Source organism: Myotis davidii, unplaced genomic scaffold (assembly GCF_000327345.1).
Source record: "Myotis davidii unplaced genomic scaffold, ASM32734v1 scaffold208, whole genome shotgun sequence".
NCBI lineage: Eukaryota > Metazoa > Chordata > Mammalia > Chiroptera > Vespertilionidae > Myotis > Myotis davidii.
Genome location: NW_006299706.1, coordinates 490,617 through 508,293, shown reverse-complemented (window position 1 = coordinate 508,293; position 17,677 = coordinate 490,617). Strand labels below are relative to the sequence as shown.

At 43.8% G+C, this 17,677-nt stretch overlaps 1 protein-coding gene across 9 annotated transcripts in view; it reads left to right on the top strand.

Moving 5' to 3' along the window:
* TPM3 (tropomyosin 3) overlaps window positions 1–17,677 on the top strand; it is a 27,872-nt gene that overhangs the window by 7,504 nt on the left and 2,691 nt on the right. For 2 of the 9 annotated variants that reach the window (XM_015571741.1, XM_006775628.2), the window contains exons 3-9: window positions 4,212–4,345; window positions 5,550–5,667; window positions 5,783–5,853; window positions 7,092–7,167; window positions 7,856–7,918; window positions 8,082–8,151; window positions 9,141–9,219. In XM_015571741.1, the coding sequence (XP_015427227.1) occupies window positions 4,212–4,345; window positions 5,550–5,667; window positions 5,783–5,853; window positions 7,092–7,167; window positions 7,856–7,918; window positions 8,082–8,151; window positions 9,141–9,219 (611 nt within the window). Of the gene's footprint in view, window positions 1–4,211; window positions 4,346–5,549; window positions 5,668–5,782; window positions 5,854–6,487; window positions 6,564–7,091; window positions 7,168–7,855; window positions 7,919–8,081; window positions 8,152–9,140; window positions 9,220–9,972; window positions 10,172–17,677 lie in introns of those variants that run through there. The other 7 variants (XM_015571738.1, XM_015571736.1, XM_015571740.1 and 4 more) reach the window with 4 other exon arrangements.

The following is a 17,677-nucleotide window of genomic DNA, read 5'->3' as shown; positions in this document are numbered from 1 at the left end:
AGTAGATGGCAACATAATACTTAAATGTAGTCTTTTTCCTTATCTGTGTTTTTGCTGTGATGGTGGTGGTGGTAAAGATACACATAACATAAAACTTACCTTTTTAACGACTTTATTTTTAGTTGATTTTTTAATCCTCACCTGAGGATATGTTTTTCATTGATTTTTGCAGAGAGGAAGGGAACGAGAGAAACATCTATCGGTTACCCTCCCATATAGTTCACCTTACCTCCTAACCTCCCTGGTATTTGTCTCTTCTTTTTGTGGTCTAAAAAAATTTAGGAATATCGTGAGGGAGGCAGTGGGCTTTGAACAGATGTTTCTATTCTGATTTTATTCCCAAATTCCCAGTCTCCGGAGGGGTTAGAATGTCTGACCATTGTGCGGCTCTGCTATATGGGTCTGCAGGGCTAAGCAACAGGCTTTCTCGCCTTTCTTTGGTTCAGATTTTTTCCCTGCTGATTACCTCGCTTTCCCTCATACTAGAGCACACACTCACAGGGGAGCGGCAAACAGCACTTTGCTCTGGGTGCCTGGCTTAGACTCCACCTTTGTTTGCTCTGGGGCTGATAGCTGGACTCCCTTCCAGCTTGCCTTCCCCTTGGTGAAATTAAAGTCCCCAAGGACACAGTATCTCCCAGGGCAGATACATTTGTGAACAGTGAACTAGAGCAGCCCTTTACTCTAAGGACTCCAGGCTAACTTCCATTACTCATTTCCTTTGAATTTCATCTGTAGCTTTTGTCTAACAGGAGAAACCCCAGAGTGGCAGGATGCCAGAATTAGACTAATCACACTAATCACACTTCTGTCTTTGGCCCTGATCTACCTCCCAGCACCAGTGCCCTGTCATTTTCTTGCCTTGAGGGGTGTGGTGTGCTTGGGGAACCTCTAGCATGGAGGATGGTAGCATTCTAACCAAACCTAATTCACAGCTGAAGCTATTGTCAGCCATGTTCTCGTGTGTCCGAATTGCTGTTGTTTTCTCTTCCTTTTTCCTTGGGATCATTGCTTCCTGGGTAGTGGGGAATTCTGTGATTACCCGAAGGAAGGGTCTCAGGGTATATCCTCCAAGCTGGGCAGACGTGGGTAGGCTGAAAGATCAAAACCACATCTGGGCATGTTACACCTAGGATGATTAGAATAGCCTAAAACAATGTCTCCCTGGTTTGCAGAAGTTAGTACCGTTCAGTCTTTTGGCAGGACTGATAGGCATTTTGCATAGGTTCTGATGTGAAGGGAAATCAGGTGTGCTTCCTTCTCCCTTTAAACATTGTAAGAGATCTTGATTCAGCAAAGCTTTTGCTTCATTTCAAAGAGAACTGACCCTGTGGGGGAGGGGGGAGGAAAAAAAACACACAGGAGAATAGCCACTGCCCCCCCACCCCCCATGGGTGGGGTGTGTCTGAACGCTTTTGCTGGGACTCCCATCTTGGATTCTGCTTTTGCTACAGGCTTGTTTAATGTGCACATGTTCTGGTGAGGCACCAAGATGTGTTTTCTCCCTGTTCAGCCTCGCGAAAAATTATGTTGTAAATCCTGATGTGTGGTAGAAACTGCCCTAGCCAGCTTGTTGTCATGGAAACTTTGCACCCCACCCCCATAGTCTGCTATCTTCTACTCCTGATGGGTGACTACTGGTGAGCTTAAAGGGGACTGAGATTAAAGAGCTTCCCCCAAATCTGGTTCCATGCTTTTTTTTTTTTTTTTAGTTCTAGGCATATGTGTGTGTGTGATAAATTATACTGGCAGTGTTTCATAGCTCTTGCCTGATAGCCTGAATTGTTCTTGTAATCTTGACTTTTTGAATTTGTGGGGTGAAATGTGTGATGTTCTAGGAGACATCTGTTTTCCTAGAAGGGACAAAACCAGAGAATACTTGGCTTTGTGGTGTTTTGAATGGTGTAGTTAGAGGCACAAATGGTTTCTTGTAAATTCAGCTTCTGTAGACATCTCCGTTTTCTTTTCCTCTAGGGTGGTAGTTATTTATACACATCCCCCTCCCGCCAGTCTGGTCCCTTGAACTTCCCATGTTTGTATTGGGAAATTTTTGTGTCAAGTAACCTGATTTTAAAATTTTATTTATTGATGAGAGAGAGAGAGAGAGTTGTTATTCCATTTATTTATGCATTCATTGGTTGTTTCTTGTATGTGCCCTGACTGGGAATCAAACCCGAAACCTTGGTGTATCAGGGTGATCCTGCAACCAGCTGAACTACCTGGCCAGGGCTCAAATAATCCAATTTAAAAAACAAATGTTTTTTTATTGATTTCAGAGAGAGGACTCGGGGGAGAGAGAGAAACATCAGTATCAGAGAAACATTGATGGTCTGCCTTCTGAACGCCCCCTACTGGGGATCAAGCCTGCAACCAGGGCCTGTGCCCTGACTGGGAATCAAACCACAACCTCCTGGTGCTTAGGAGGATGCTCAATCAACTGAGCCACACGGGCAGGCTAACCTGATGCTTAACAGAAATCTCTTGGGCTATATCCCTCCCCATAAAGCAGAGGTTCTCAACCTTATGGCCCTTTAAATACAGTTCCTCACGTTGTGACCCAACCATAAAATTATTTTCGTTGCTACTTCATGACTGTAATGTTGCTACTGTTATAAATCGTAATGTAAATATCTGATATGCAGGATGGTCTTAGGCGACTCCTGTGAAAGACAGGGATCATTCGACCTCCAAAGGGGTCGCGACCCACAGGTTGAGAACCGTTGCACTAAAGGCTAGTGGCACAGATTATGTCTATGCTGCCCCCACCCGTCTGTCAGGAGGAAATCAGGGTAATAGAATTCAGGTGCAATCTGGGCTGTAGCAGGGAGATCATGTTTACCAAGCACTTGGATAAGCATCTGGACGGGGTAGCATGCAGGGCAGATTGAATTCTTCCATGGTTGTGGCAGTCAGCATACTTGCTACCAGTAAAGGTGTGGGGAGGGGAAAGCAGTCTTAGGAAGGAGGCTTTTCTACCAGTAAAATTCATCCTTATGCAGCTGCCTCTTCTCCGTATTTCTCATTCCATTACCAAGGAAGAGGTCTGGGGTGTCTTGGACTCTAGCTTGTGCTTGATTACGGGGCGAGGTTAGGGAGAGGATTGTCCTAAGTCAGTGACGGCGAACCTTTTGAGCTCGGCGTGTCAGCATTTTGAAAAACCCTAACTTAACTCTGGTGCCGTGTCACATATAGAAATTTTTTGATATTTGCAACCATAGTAAAACAAAGATGTGTATTTTTGATATTTACTTTATATATTTGAGTACCATTTAACAAAGAAAAATCAACTAAAAAAGTGAGTTCACGTGTCACTAAGTTGTACTTGAAGGGTGAGGCCATGGGGCTCAGGGGACTAGACGGGGTCACGATTCAGAAATGTGGAGGATGGGGATGGGCACAGAGAACTCATTCCCTTCTGCCCCCCGTTCTTTTTCTAACGTCATCAACACAGATCATTTTAGCCAGAAGCTTCTTGTCAACTTTAAATAGGTGGGAGTAGGTCTCCCCGTGGACCATGCTCTCACTTTCTGATTGGAAAGGTTCTTCTGGCAACATAATTCTCTTAGATAGTCATCCTTCTGTTTCAGTGTAGGGTAATCAGAGGATGAACAACCTGAGTTAAGTAGCAAATTAATTGGTACTCTCCCCTGGCCAGGTGGCTCAGTTGATTAGTGTCATCCTGTACACCAAAGGGTTGTGGGTTCAATCCCTCAGTCAGGGCGTGTGTAGGACGCAACTGATCAATGTTTATCTCTCATATCAGTGTTTCTCCAGAAAGAAAGAAATCAATAAAAACATTCTCCAATGAGGATTGAAAAAATTTTTTTAATAAAAAATTCAAGATTTCCTGTGTGAGACACTTTTAAGAATAAGAACACCTCTAAGCCAGAGCTCAGACAGAAGGAACCCTTCACCGGCTGTGTTTGCTGACAGTCAGGAGTTTGAACGGAGTCCAGAAAGGGGGTGGTGCTGACACTGGGCTGCGCAAGGAGCTGAGTTTTAAAACACTCTTCCTGTGGAACATATAGTAGTTTGTTGACAGAAGAAGGCAGGAAATATGTAATATGTTTCCTTGATCTGAGCTAAGACAGGTTCTACCCTGCTAGACTCTTCGCTTCTGTCATGGTCGTCAGCCCCAGTCTTTCTGTCACAGTTCTATTCCTTTTCACCATGCCTCTGCTTCCTTTTTCCATTCTTTTACTGAAACGCAGGCTGAGGCTGAGGTGGCCTCCTTGAACCGTAGGATCCAGCTGGTTGAAGAGGAGCTGGACCGTGCTCAGGAGCGCCTGGCCACTGCCCTGCAGAAGCTGGAGGAAGCTGAGAAAGCTGCCGATGAGAGCGAGAGGTGTGTAGAGGGGCCTCTTGAAGCGTGCATTCCCAAAGAAATTCATAATGGCTCTGCTCAAGATCTACTTATAGACTTGTTTTTAAAAATAGTTCGCTGTCTTACAGGATCCTCATTCCTCTTCTGCATAGTCTCCCCACTTGAAGACAGTTAGGGTTACCTGAACCCTGTACCTGTGACTCTTTTGTAATTGGTTTCTGTATAAATTGATCCTTAAATGGGGTCACCAGGATGACTTCCACGTACTGGATCATAAGCTTACTTGATCCAGTGGTTCTCAGTAAGACTCCAAACCAGCAGCATCTGGGAAACTGGCAGAAATTCAAGTTCTCAGCTGGTACCGTACCTACCCCTGATCTATGAATCAGAAACTCTGGAAGTAGAGCCCAGCAATCTGTGTCTTAAAAAAACTCTCTCGACCCCAGCTGTACTGTTAGAATCATGGGAGCGAGGGGTGGGGATCATCAGGGAGTTTTAAAATATCAGAATGCCGGGGTCCTACCCCAGTTCAATTAGAATCCATTGCGCGAGTGGCCTAGGCATTGATGTTTTTAAAATTCCTCTGATAATTTTCATGAGTTGAGAACCGTAGTCCTTAAACCAAATCACAACTCATCTTTGTTGAAAACAGCCAGTTGGCTCCTTGCCATATGTGAACTATGTGATGACTTGCATGGGATCAAACGGAGGCTTTCAGAACTGAAAATGCCCTACTGGGAGTCCAGTAACACAGTGTGGCTGTGAAAACGAGTAAGACAGCCAGCTGTGTCTATACTACTACAGTACAGTGTCCAAATTATAGAAAGTGAGGAAGACAAGTTGCAGAACAGTGTAGTATATGATTCCCTCAGGTATGGGGAAGTCGGGGTGAGACTTTCTGCATTTTTATCTGTGGAATACATTTCTGGAAGGATTATGAAGTAAGTGACTACCTCTGATGAGCAGGATTAGAAGGGGAGAGACTTTTCGCTTTATGCCCGTAGACTATACACTTAAATACTTAATTTCTTAGTAAGTGTGTGTTGTTTTTATAAAGGTTTAAAACAAAATGAACTAAGGTGGGGCGGGGGCCATGGGAATTCTCTTTGAGTGGCAAGCAGATAGGAATGATCTTTTATGCCTGCAATTCCAGATCCCTTGGGGTGTAGCTGATGACAGATTCCTGGAGTGTCAATGCCACATATGTCCTTATTGTTTCTAACAGAGGCATGAAGGTTATTGAAAACCGAGCTTTAAAAGATGAAGAGAAGATGGAACTCCAGGAAATCCAGCTCAAAGAAGCTAAGCACATTGCAGAAGAGGCAGATAGGAAGTATGAGGAGGTAAGGCACCGTTAGTTGTCCCTCCGTCGGTGACATTGGGGTTCTCAAAAGAACCAGGGGAGGGAAATAGCTACTCCTTTGCTTTGCTGAGGTGTGCCTTGGTCTTCTCCTGTAGGTGGCTCGTAAGTTGGTGATTATTGAGGGAGACTTGGAACGCACAGAGGAACGAGCTGAGCTGGCAGAGTCGTGAGTGTCTTCCTCCCCAAATCTTTGCCCTCCATTCTGTCCCTTCCCCTTTGGCTTGGGCAGTGTGAATAAGCTAGCATTCCTCAACCTTGTTAAACAGGGCCCGGGCAGGCATTATCGATAGTGCTTTTTCAGGCCCTGTGAATGGCCGTGGGCTTTCTTACTCTCTTTCTTCCTAGTGACGGGACAGATTGAGGCTTTCTTATTGAGGGAAAAGAAAGACTAACATATGGTGAGCCGTTAACTGGAAGGCCCTACTGGGTTCTTTCACCTGGTCTGTTTCTCCCTGAGGCATTGAAGTGGCTGGACCGCCTTCAGGTCTCCCTCTGTTTTTACCACTTCCCCAATTGGCTGGGGAACTGGAGGGCAAGGGCAGGCATGAACAGCTTTCCTGTTGGCACCTTCTGGGCCTTGCGTAACAAAGTGAGTGCTGGTGCATATATATATTTGTGCTTCCCTTGCATTCCCCTCTCCCCGTACATGACATATCATGACCATGGTGGTGTTTTCTTCCCATTTTTTGAAAAGTTTTTTTCCCCCCCATTTTGCTGCTTGTTTTCTTGCTGTGTTCCCTCTTGACCTTTCTCCCTCCCCACAACCTGGCTTGTGCGATCCCCGTGACTATCACTAACAGCCGTTGCCGAGAGATGGATGAGCAGATCAGACTGATGGACCAGAACCTGAAGTGTCTGAGTGCTGCTGAGGAAAAGGTACTAACCATTAAGCCTACGGAGAGGTTCTGTGTATGGTGTGGTTTTGTTTTTGTTTTGCAGCTGCCTCCCCTCCACTGGTCGGTTTGTTGAGTGCTTTCTCATCTCTTCATGGAATGCTCCATTCTTTTCCACTTTGGCATCTTTCATCTTTTCTTTCCCAGTTGCTTCACTGCCTCCACAGGGTCTCCTTCCCTTGGGTGATGTGGGGGACTATTGGGTTGGACATCTGTTCCCACCTCACCCCAGGTAGCAGTTAAGAATGGTTCCCAGTAGTGAATTCTCTCAAGTGTTTTCTTTATTGGTATCTAAACATTCTGAGTCCTCGCCCATGGGAGTCTAGCTCCTGACATGGTCTCTGGTAGAGGGAGGAGGGTTGTTGCTTGCTCACGTTACCTGGGACCTTCTCTTTTCCCTGTTATGCCTTCCAGATCTCTACATATAGGTTCAATTCATGTCTGTGTGTCTCTCTCCCTTTTTTTTATTCTTTCCTTCCCCTTTCTTCTGCGGTATGTAACATATTCACAGTAAGTGTTCTGAGCTGGAGGAGGAGCTGAAGAATGTCACCAACAACCTCAAGTCTCTTGAGGCTCAGGCGGAGAAGGTAGGGGCTGGTTTGTGAAAGTGACAGGCTTTGGGGGCCTGGGCCCAGCCCTACCCTTAATGAGAGACTAGAGAAACTCATTCCTTATATAATCCAGTGAGAAGTATCCTCCTCTTACCCACCCTCTGTCTGGACTCTAGGTCTAATGCTAATTCTTGTGCACTTTGACAGCTTTAGTTAAAATAACTTCATGGTCCCGGGTGCCTGGGGTCATGTTCTCAGGCTGATAGGGATGTGCTGAATGACAACGATCATGGGCCCTAACAGGTTTTCTAGCAGAAAGATGGAGCGACAGATGGTATCACATTGAGGCCTCCTAAGCAGTCGAAACAGAAGACTTGTCTTTGTCACCATGTGGCGCTGTTTTAGCCATCTGGCCTTGGGTGGCACTGGACTGACTCAATAAGGAGGAGGAAGGAAAAGTAACCCCTGGGTTGATCTGACTGAGATCAAAAGTTAGGTACCTTTAAAAAATAAGGGTATCACGACTCTTAGGACATTGATTTGTGGATTTTAAGGACTTATTGTCCAGAAATGGGCCTTGCTCTTTGTTATAAACCAACCATTCAGCACAGTATATCCAAGAAGATATTCAATGTAAGAGTAAATGTGGGGCTGGGGGGGTGGTGGTGTATTGTCTGTGTGAATAATTTTCTACTCTGAAAATTTTATTTTATTTCTCTTATAGTACTCTCAAAAAGAAGACAAATATGAGGAAGAGATAAAGATTCTTACTGATAAACTCAAGGAGGTGAGCTGAGGGGAAGGGCCCAAACATTTAGGGGTATATAAGGCATAATGTAGACTGGCTGGCTGTGGTTCTGAAAGGTTTGGAAGTAGAAGGTGAAGATAATTTAGATTCTTCTCTTACTTGTCTTGTTCATCTGATTCCAACGGTTTTGTATTTCCCTTAGGCAGAGACCCGTGCTGAGTTTGCTGAGAGATCGGTAGCCAAGCTGGAAAAGACAATTGATGATTTGGAAGGTATGGAGCCTGGGAGAGGAATTAAAATACTGGAATATAGAGGAAGACTTTGCCCATTGACCATTATCCCCTTTCCCTGGAGACCAAAGGGAGTTGGTGGTGACTTGGGATGCATCCCGTGCCCTGCCACAACTAGCTGAAGTGGGTCAAATCCTAGAATAGAATTGGCTGTCTACGTTTAATCTTTTTCTTTAGTAAGCCTTTACCTAATATTCTGGAATTTACATCCTTCCGTTGGAGACTGCTAATGGCTGCATTTATCACCAATTTAGTAGTCTTAAATCTTTAGTTCCAGTTTCTGGATCAAAATGGTAGCCATACTTTGAGAAGGCAATGAGAACATGTGTCACTCCATGGCTCCTTCTGGCAATCCTGTCCACCACTCAGGTTGTGGGGGACCTTCGCAAGAGATGCAGCTGTCTCAGAGCTGACCAGTACCATGGGCTTTCGAATACTTCTGTCCCCACAGTTTGGCATCGTGTCCACCCTAACAAGGGTAAATGTACTCTGAGAACTCTGAAATATGCTCCTTTGGTATACTCTGGGTAGCAGGGTATTCTTTGAAGAGTTTGAGCAGGCAACCTGTAGAGCAAAGGGGCCAAGAATACTGGTTATCCTTGGCAGCTAGAAAAGTATCTGATATTAATGTACTTTCTCTATTTTTTATTTTTGTTAAATTAAGCACTATCATGGCTAGAAATTGGTTTAACTGGGTGGCAGTTAAACCTCTTGAGTGCCTTTGGTAATAGGAATTTCTAGCCATGACTGTGCCCCCCTTCTTACCCCGCAGTCAGTTAGAGGTGTCAAGAAGTCCATTTTGTCCTGGGCAACAGTGGATCTGAAAATGGCCAGTCATGGTGCTCTTAACTGTGGTATTAGACCCACAGTGACACTTTCCCTAATTTCTAATGATTCCTTCTCTTCATCTGCTTTTGATACCTTTCACTCTGTCCCCCTCGTCCCTCCCTGTGGTTCCTGTGCCTGTCCAGATGAGCTCTATGCCCAGAAACTGAAGTACAAGGCCATTAGCGAGGAGCTGGACCACGCCCTCAATGACATGACCTCTATGTAACTATCTGACAGCAGATGGGGCTGGGACCTTGGCTTGTGGGTGAGCGGGGCTATAGACTACATAGTATGCTTTGGCTTTATCCTCTGGACACTAGAATCTCCACCCTTATCGCTAAAACATTGGTGCTGGTTACTTGTTGGCAAAAGCTGGGGAGGCATTTAATCTTGGGTCAGTGGTAGAACCCTGATCTACATGTAATTTTTATTCACAATCCCTTCTTTATAACACTATGATGTTTCTATTTGTTCCTCAATTTTAGTTTTCTCAGCAGGGATACTGCTGAAGGTAGAAACATGTCATCATATGACTAAGGAAATCGGGCCCAGAGAACCAGTGACTGGGGTTCTAATACTACATAACAAAACTCAGACCTCCTGGGTGTATTTGGTTTGGGCCCTGATAAAATTCTGGGGAAACACCCATAATTGGAAATAATCAACTTTACCTACAAATTGAATTTGATTCCCAAATTTTAGTCCCAGAGCAAGCCTGGTAGTAAAAAGCACCAAAAAGAGTTGTTGGGGACTTCACCTGTTTGCTGTGGATCCCTGGTCCTGATGCTAATCTGCCTCTTGGTGTCTTTCCCACTAACCCTGAGAAGAAGCCGAGTGGCTCAGGCTATAGCGTCTGGCTCTCTTTTATCCTTCCTACTGCCACCTGTTCCTTTTTCTCTGCCTCCTGTCTCCCACGTTGTTGTGTAGATGGATGCTAGTCCTTCTCACCTAGCGTCTCCTTACTTTTTCATACAGATAAATTGCCACCGTTCTGCTCTGTTCTGGATCTGCCCCCTTTCCTCGGGGAACCCAACGCCCCACTCTCACTCTGGATTCCATTTGGGTCAGCCTGGCTGGTCCCCAAGGCATTAGGATGGGCGGGGGGCCACAAAGCAACTTATGTATTCTCTTCCACCCCCACCCCAAATTAAAATGTTCAGCTGCTGGAGCCTCATGCCACCCTGCATTTGTGTCATTGACAAAGCTGCTGCTGTCCCTGAGAAAGAGCCTTGGGGGGGTGGTGTGGGGAGCAGCTATCGTAGGCTCTCCCTCCTCTGACTTCTATAATCAAAGCCACTTTTGTGTGTGTCTATTTTTTCTTGACATTTAAACTCTCCTGATCTGAGTCTATCAGAATGGTGGTCTAGTAGTGGAGCCCTAGTCTTACTGTTTAAGCTGAATGAGATCATCCAAGTCCTTTACTTCCAGTTCTTAAGTCATCCCGCCTGGAATGTTCCATCCTCTCTTCAGGTTCTCCTCCTTTGATTAAGGTCGAGAGTCCATTGAAGTGCCTCCCAATACACATTTTCTACCCTTTTACCAGTGATTCAAATGGTGCATCCTCAAAACACTCGGTGGACCCAAATATGTTACCATTAAAACTGGTCATCCCAAGTCCTAGAAAAATACATGGTGGATAGAATTTTCAAGAGTTTCGTGTTTTCTTCCTGAAACCTTTCTTGCATATTTGAGGCTTATTACCATTTGCCTCCTACTGTGAGACAAGTGATTATCAGAAAAACTAACACAAGCATGCCTATTTCAAATAATGTGCACAGCGTGGTAACGATTTCTTACGTGCATTCATAGGACAAATTTCTGTTAGTAAAGTTGTTCCTGGTTTACATTATGGAATTAAATGCCAGTATTTTGGAAATTTCAATTTACACACCAGAGGTGATTCGATCTGGATGGTGTGGTGTTCGGTTGTACTTATTTAAGCACCTAGGTTTTGTTCACTTAGTACTTTAGTTTCCCAGCAAAGTATATATTTTAATTTTTCTTTTAAAAAATTTTTAAAATTTATTTTAGATAGAGGAGGAAGGATGGAAACATCATGTGAGAGGGAAACCAATTAGTTGCCTCCCCTGCATGTGCCTACTGGAATTGAACCCAAAACCAGGGTATGTGCCCTGACTGAATCAAACCCACCACCTTTCGGTGTATGGGATGACGCTCCAACAACTGAGCCAGGCCAGCCAGGGCAAAATTTGCCTTTTCTTTTTTATTAATCCTCACCCGAGGATATTTTTTCTATTGCTTTTGTTTTTTTAAAGAGAGTAGAAAAGAGGGAGGAGGAGAGAGATAGAGAGAAAGAGAAAAACATGTGAGAGAGACACATCAATTGGTTGTCTCCCGCGGGTGCCACATACCTGCAACCCAGGTATGTGCCCTTGACTGGGAATCGAACCCAAGACCCTTTGGTGCGCAGGCCTACGACCTAACCCTGAGCAAAACTGTCCAGGGCTGCTTTTCTTTTCAGCAGATAGAGGCAGGTAGAGAGGTTTTCCTTGACCTAATACTTGAGTTCAGGTTTTTTTCTGTCTGTACCATTCATTTTCTTCCTGCCACATAGCCCTTGAAATTGAGGTACAGATTCATTTATTCAGCTGACACTGGTATTTTCTATGTGCAGTGTATTAAGGTGGGAACAGAAATCATCAAAGATGGAGACACCATCCTTACTCCCAGATTGCTGATAATCTAGTCGGAAAGAGAATATATATATAATATATAGTCAAAAATGATGTGTGATAAGTGCCACAAATAAAGTGCTGTGGGGCTTCAGAGGGGGAGGTAATGTTTCCTGAGGGGGATGTTTAGGAAAGATGAAAGGAGGCATATAATAGGTACTTAATAAACATGTTGAAACTCGACTCTTCATTTTTATTAGGTTCCAAAGATTGGATTTTTGACAAGCAGACTTTAGTTGAGGTATAGTGGACATTGAACATTTCAGTCAAAAAGTAGAAAAAGAATAAAGGCGCAGATAGAGATGGGAAGGACACAATATCTATAAAGGTCAATTTAGACAGTAGGGACTGGTATGTATTGAAGCCAGGCTGGGTGGGGGGTTAATTTTATTTTCTAGGTAATGGGGGTGACACTGGAGATTTCGAATAAGAAGAGTTAATTTGGCAGCTGAGTTAAGAATATATTTGGGGGTGGGGTGGGGAGAATATATTTGAAGGGAAGCAGATTATCAAAGTGATCCATGAAGACAATGATTCCCAAATTTCAGCCATTTGCATACCACTTTGGGGACTTGCCGTATTCACTTATTGCGTACATTGTTTTCTTCAGATTTGCTCTTGGTTTCAATTTTGTTTTGTTCTTACTCTACACCAGTGGTTCCCAACCTTCCTAATGCCGTGACCCTTTAATACAGTTCCTCATGTTGTGGTGACCCCCTATTTCATTGTTACAAATTGACCATAATTGCCGAGACCGGTTTGGCTCAGTGGATAGAGCGTCGGCCTGCGGACTGAAAGGTCCCAGGTTCGATTCCGGTCAAGGGCATGTACCTGGGTTGCGGGCACATCCCCAGTAGGAGATGTGCAGGAGGCAGCTGATCGATGTTTCTCTCTCATCGATGTTTCTAACTCTCTATCTCTCTCCCTTCCTCTCTGTAATAAATCAATAAAATATATTTCAAAAAAAAAAACAAAAAAAACAAATTGACCATAATTAAAGCATAGTGATTAATCACAAAAACAATATGTAATTATATATGTGTTTTCTGATGGTCTTAGGCGACCCCTGTGAAGGGGTCGCGACCCACAGGTTGAGAACCACTGCTCTACACACTTCTCTAACTTGAAATCAAAGGTTTGATGTGTGCTACTGTGTTTCCTAATGCACATTAAAGAAATACAGATAATAAACATTTTTTAAATTCACGAATGCATACTGCTTGACATCTCACCTCCACTAGCAGTGACTGTGCCATACTTTGGGAAACACTGGGTTAGTTTATTGCAGTTTTCCTAGGGGTAATAATCTGGACTAGAGTAATGGTGGTGAAGAGATGGCTTGAAGATGGGTACTTTGAAGGGCCTCGCCACTAAATGTGAGGAGGAAAAGTCAAGACTGGTTCTGAGCGTGGGAACATGCTGGTGGTATAAGTGTAGGGAGGACATGTGGAAGGTAGAGACTATAAGTCTGAAAAACTATCAAGTATCCAGGTGAAACAATCCTGGGCCTTGATTTGGGAACCCATAAGGGTGACAAGCAGTTTAGGCCATGGAAGTAAATTAGACAATTGTAAATGTAAAAAGAAGAATTAAGCAAAGAGAAAAATCTATAGACGAGGAAGCCAAATGGAATTGGTTAGAGGGATAAAGGAGAATGAGTAGCCTTGATACGTTATGAAGTTCAGGGCTGATGATTCCAATGATTTTCAACTTTGATAGGTTAAGAAGGAAATTAACTGAAGATGGGACGATGTCGTTGATACTGTATTTGAAGGGTACATTTTTAGCCTTAAGAGCAAGGAGAGGAGCCCTGACCGGTTTGGCTCAGTGGATAGAGCATCGGCCTGCGGACTCAAGGGTCCCAGGTTAGATTCCGGTCAAGGGCATGTACCTTGGTTGCGGGCGCATCCCCAGTAGGGGGTGTGCAGGAGGCAGCTGATCAATGTTTCTCTCTCATCGATGTTTCTAACTCTCTATCCCTCTCCCTTCCTCTCTGTAAAAAATCAATAAAATATTTTTTAAAAAAAGAGCAAGGAGAGGAGACATATTTCACAGAGAAAAAAAGTGAATTGGTGGAAAGTATTATAGACAGTAGCTACATATGGCTGTTGAGCACTCAAAATATGGCTAATATTACTGAGGGACTAAATTTCTAATTCTGTTACTTTTCATCTAAATTTTACAGTCACATGTGGCTAGTAGCTACTGCATTGGATAGTATAATCCTAGATGTTTTAGTATTTGGGCAGAAGGAGTTGACTTTGGTACAGAGGGGCTTCTTAAAAAGGAAAGGAGAGAATGGGAATGAGAAAAGTGAAGTGTTATCCTGGTAGCTCCTGTCTTTCTCCATGTCCATGGCTGGTGTGATCAAGGATAGAGACCAGCAAGCCATGGCAGTTGAGTAAAATTTGAAATGTTACGTTAAATTCATTCTTTAATTTAATGCTATGTATCCCTGCAGAAACCATCCTATAATACTTAAGTCTGGATCTTCTATTGGAATGGGGTCAGGCATCATTGGTAATCTGAGTAAAGTGCTTGACATCTTAACCTTTTCCTCTTAATTTCTAAGAAAGAACCACAGGCTGATAATGTGTATTCTTTATTTCCTCGTCGCCATTGTTGGACTGATGAACATGGCTGCACCCCAAGTTACCTGACGGGTGGCTCTAACCTGTTATTGTAGGCAGCCTTATCTTAGCTTCTTTTCCTTGCCTGTAGTATTGTTGGGATACTCCCCAACCTCAACACTGGGGGTGGGGGGAAAATATCAAAAGCAAAATCTCTTCTCCCTTGAACTTTATGCTTTAAAGTTGATGTAGTTCCCTTTACTCTGACCTCTTTCCTGTTACTGAGTGAAGTTGACCTAATTCAGACGTCGAAGCTTAAGGATGTCCCGTATGCATGAGCTTGTTCTCTAATTAATTAGGCACGGCTAAAAGGAAATGAGACCAAATGGACTCTCTGGGTTGCCTTTTTTTGTTTGTTTTATTTTGCTGTTATCAAGGAGCCAAGAGCTTTAATGAGCTGGTATCTGATCCTGAAGTTTTAGTCACTAGAGATAGCAGAGTTTAAAACTTTCCTTATTAAATAAGTTCCTTGTGAGCGAACAACCACATTTGTCTTTCTGACCTCATGCAATTCAAAGGGAGCTGTGCGTTCTGGGAATTAATCAAGCAATAAAATGCTCCCACTTCTCTCTTTCTTCCCTAAATGGAACAAAACCCTCATTGACCAGACTGTTTTAAGGGATAAGATTCTGCTTACACCTTCGTTCCAAGACAGCAGTGACTATGGATGCTACAGGGGAGTCAGGCTGCACATGGAATGTGTGTGTAAGGGGTGTCCCAGTGACTGAGACAGGTCCAACCCTGGGCCTCATGGAGTTTATAGACTAGTATGGTGGGTTTTTTAAATTTAGTCCAGGATAATCCTGGGGCGTACAGAACAATTCTACTTATTACTGCCCTCTGCCCAGTAAATATCTGTATGGCCTTCTAGTTACTGTGACAATTAAAGCCTGCCTCCACACATTTCCAAATTGTCCTCGGGAGAGGAAGGGCGATATTGCTTGTATTGAGAGCCACTGGTTTAGAGGGCAGTGCAATTTTAAAAGTTCATTCTAATTTCTGCCCCTTAAAATATAGCTATTATTGCTCTAACCCAGTGGTTCTCAACCTTCTGGCCCTTTAAATACAGTTCCTCATGCTGTGACCCCAACCATAAAATTATTTTCGTTGCTACTTCACAACTGTCCTGTTGCTACTGTTATCACTCGTCATGTCAATATCTGATATGCAGGATGGTCTTAGGCGACCCCTGTGAAAGGGTCGTTCGACCGCCAAAGGGGTCGCGACCCACAGGTTAAGAACTGCTGCCCTAGCCGGTTTGGCTCAGTGGATAGAACATTGGCCTATGAATTGAAGGGTCCCTGGTTCAGTTCCAGTCAAGGGCGCATGCCTAGGTTGTGGGCTTGATCCCCAGTGTGGGGCGTGCAGGAGGCAGCTGATCAATAAGTTTCTTGTATCATTGATGTTTCTATCTCTCCCTCTCCCTTCCTCTCTGAAATCAATAAAAAAAATATATATACAGCTATTGTCCTGGATGGTGTGGCTCTGAGAGGTCACAGGTTCGATTCCCATCAGGGGCACATACCTGGGTTTCCAGCTCAATCCCCAGTGATTGTATAGTGGGCAGCCAAATGGATGGTTCTCTCTCATCAGTGTTTCTCCTCCCTTCTTTCTCTCTAAAAAAATAAATGAAATAAAATAAAGAGCTGTTATTTTGGAGTATTCCCTCCCAGGATCTTCTACATGTTTGCTTGTTTTCTTTCTTTTTTTAATCCTCACCTGAGGATATGTTTTATTGACTTTAAAAGGAAGGGGGGAAATAAAAAAATACCAAAGAAAAAGAGAACAATAAAAGGAAGGGGGAAAGCCCGGCCGGCATGGCTCAGTGGCTGAGTGTTGACCTATGAACCAGGAGGTCAGGGTTCGATTCCCTGTCAGGGCACATGCCCAGGTTGCAGGCTTGATCCCCAGTGTGGCGCATGCAGGAGGCAGCCAATCAATGATTCTCTACATTAATGTGTCTTTCCCTCTCCTCTGATATAAAAAAAAAAAGGAAGGGGGAGAAGGAGAAAGAGAAACATTGATCGGGTGCCTCTCATATGCACCCTGACTGGGAATTAAACGTGAAACCTTTTGGTGTGCGGGACAATGCTCCAACTAACGGAGCCACCCGGCCAGGGCTAAGCTTTTTATTTTGATAGTGTACATAAAGTGGAAAGTATTATTAGGAACATAAAAGTATCTTTTTCATAGTAACATCTTGAAGGAGAAAGAGAAACATTGATCGGGTGCCTCTCATATGCACCCTGACTGGGAATTAAACGTGAAACCTTTTGGTGTGCGGGACAATGCTCCAATTAACGGAGCCACCTGGCCAGGGCTAAGCTTTTTATTTTGATAGTGTACATAAAGTGGAAAGTATTATTAGGAACGTAAAAGTATCTTTTTCATAGTAACATCTTTTTTGTTTTTGTTAATTCTCACCTGAGGGTTTTTTCTCCATTGCTATTCAGAGAGAATGGAATGGATGGGCAGGGGGAGGGAGGTAGAGAAAGAAACAGAAGCATCAATGCGAGAGAGACACATCGACTAGTTGGCTCCTGCACCGCCCTGTCTGAGGTGGGTGGGGGAACGAACTCAAAATCAGGTACTTGCCCTTGACCAGGAATCAAACCCCAGATACACCCTTTGGTGCTCAGGCACTCTAACCACTGAGCACACTGACCAGGGCTCATGGTGACATCTCTAGACAATTTTGAAACAGACTGTAAAACAGGAAGAAACTTTACGTGAACTTCAGAGGCTGATACAAATTTCCATTACCCCTGTGCTGCATTTGAATTCTCCGTACCCCCCTTTAAGGTGTGCTCCAAGTAGAAAATCCAGACAAAGCCAAGGAACTTGAGCACTTTACTTGTCTCGGGAATGCTTTGGTTATAGGAAACAGCTTAACAGTAGCTAAAATAAATATGGGGTTTATTTTTATTGCATAATAAAAGTTTAGTCTTGAGCAACTGTGGTCTAATGTAGCTGGACTTAGTGTGATTTTTTTGGTCTTTTAAGGTTGGAATATGTAGCTCTAGCCATCACATCCATATTCAAAGGCAAGAAGGGAAGCTAAAATTTCCCAGGAACTCCCAGCAGATTAATAACTATATCTCATTGGTCAGAACTGGATCATATGACCACCCCTAGCTGCAAGTGACTCTGAAAAAAACTAGAATAGGATAGTCTTGATTGGCTTGTACCAGTAATTCAACTTCCCTGGCCCTGAGCACACTGTTAACCCTAACAGGTTTGGGGTTTTTTGGTTTTGTTTTTAAAAGGGAACTTCCCTGGCCCTGAGCACACTGTTAACCCTAGCAGGTTTGGGGTTTTTTGGTTTTTTTGTTTTGTTTTTAAAAGGGGGGAAGTTGG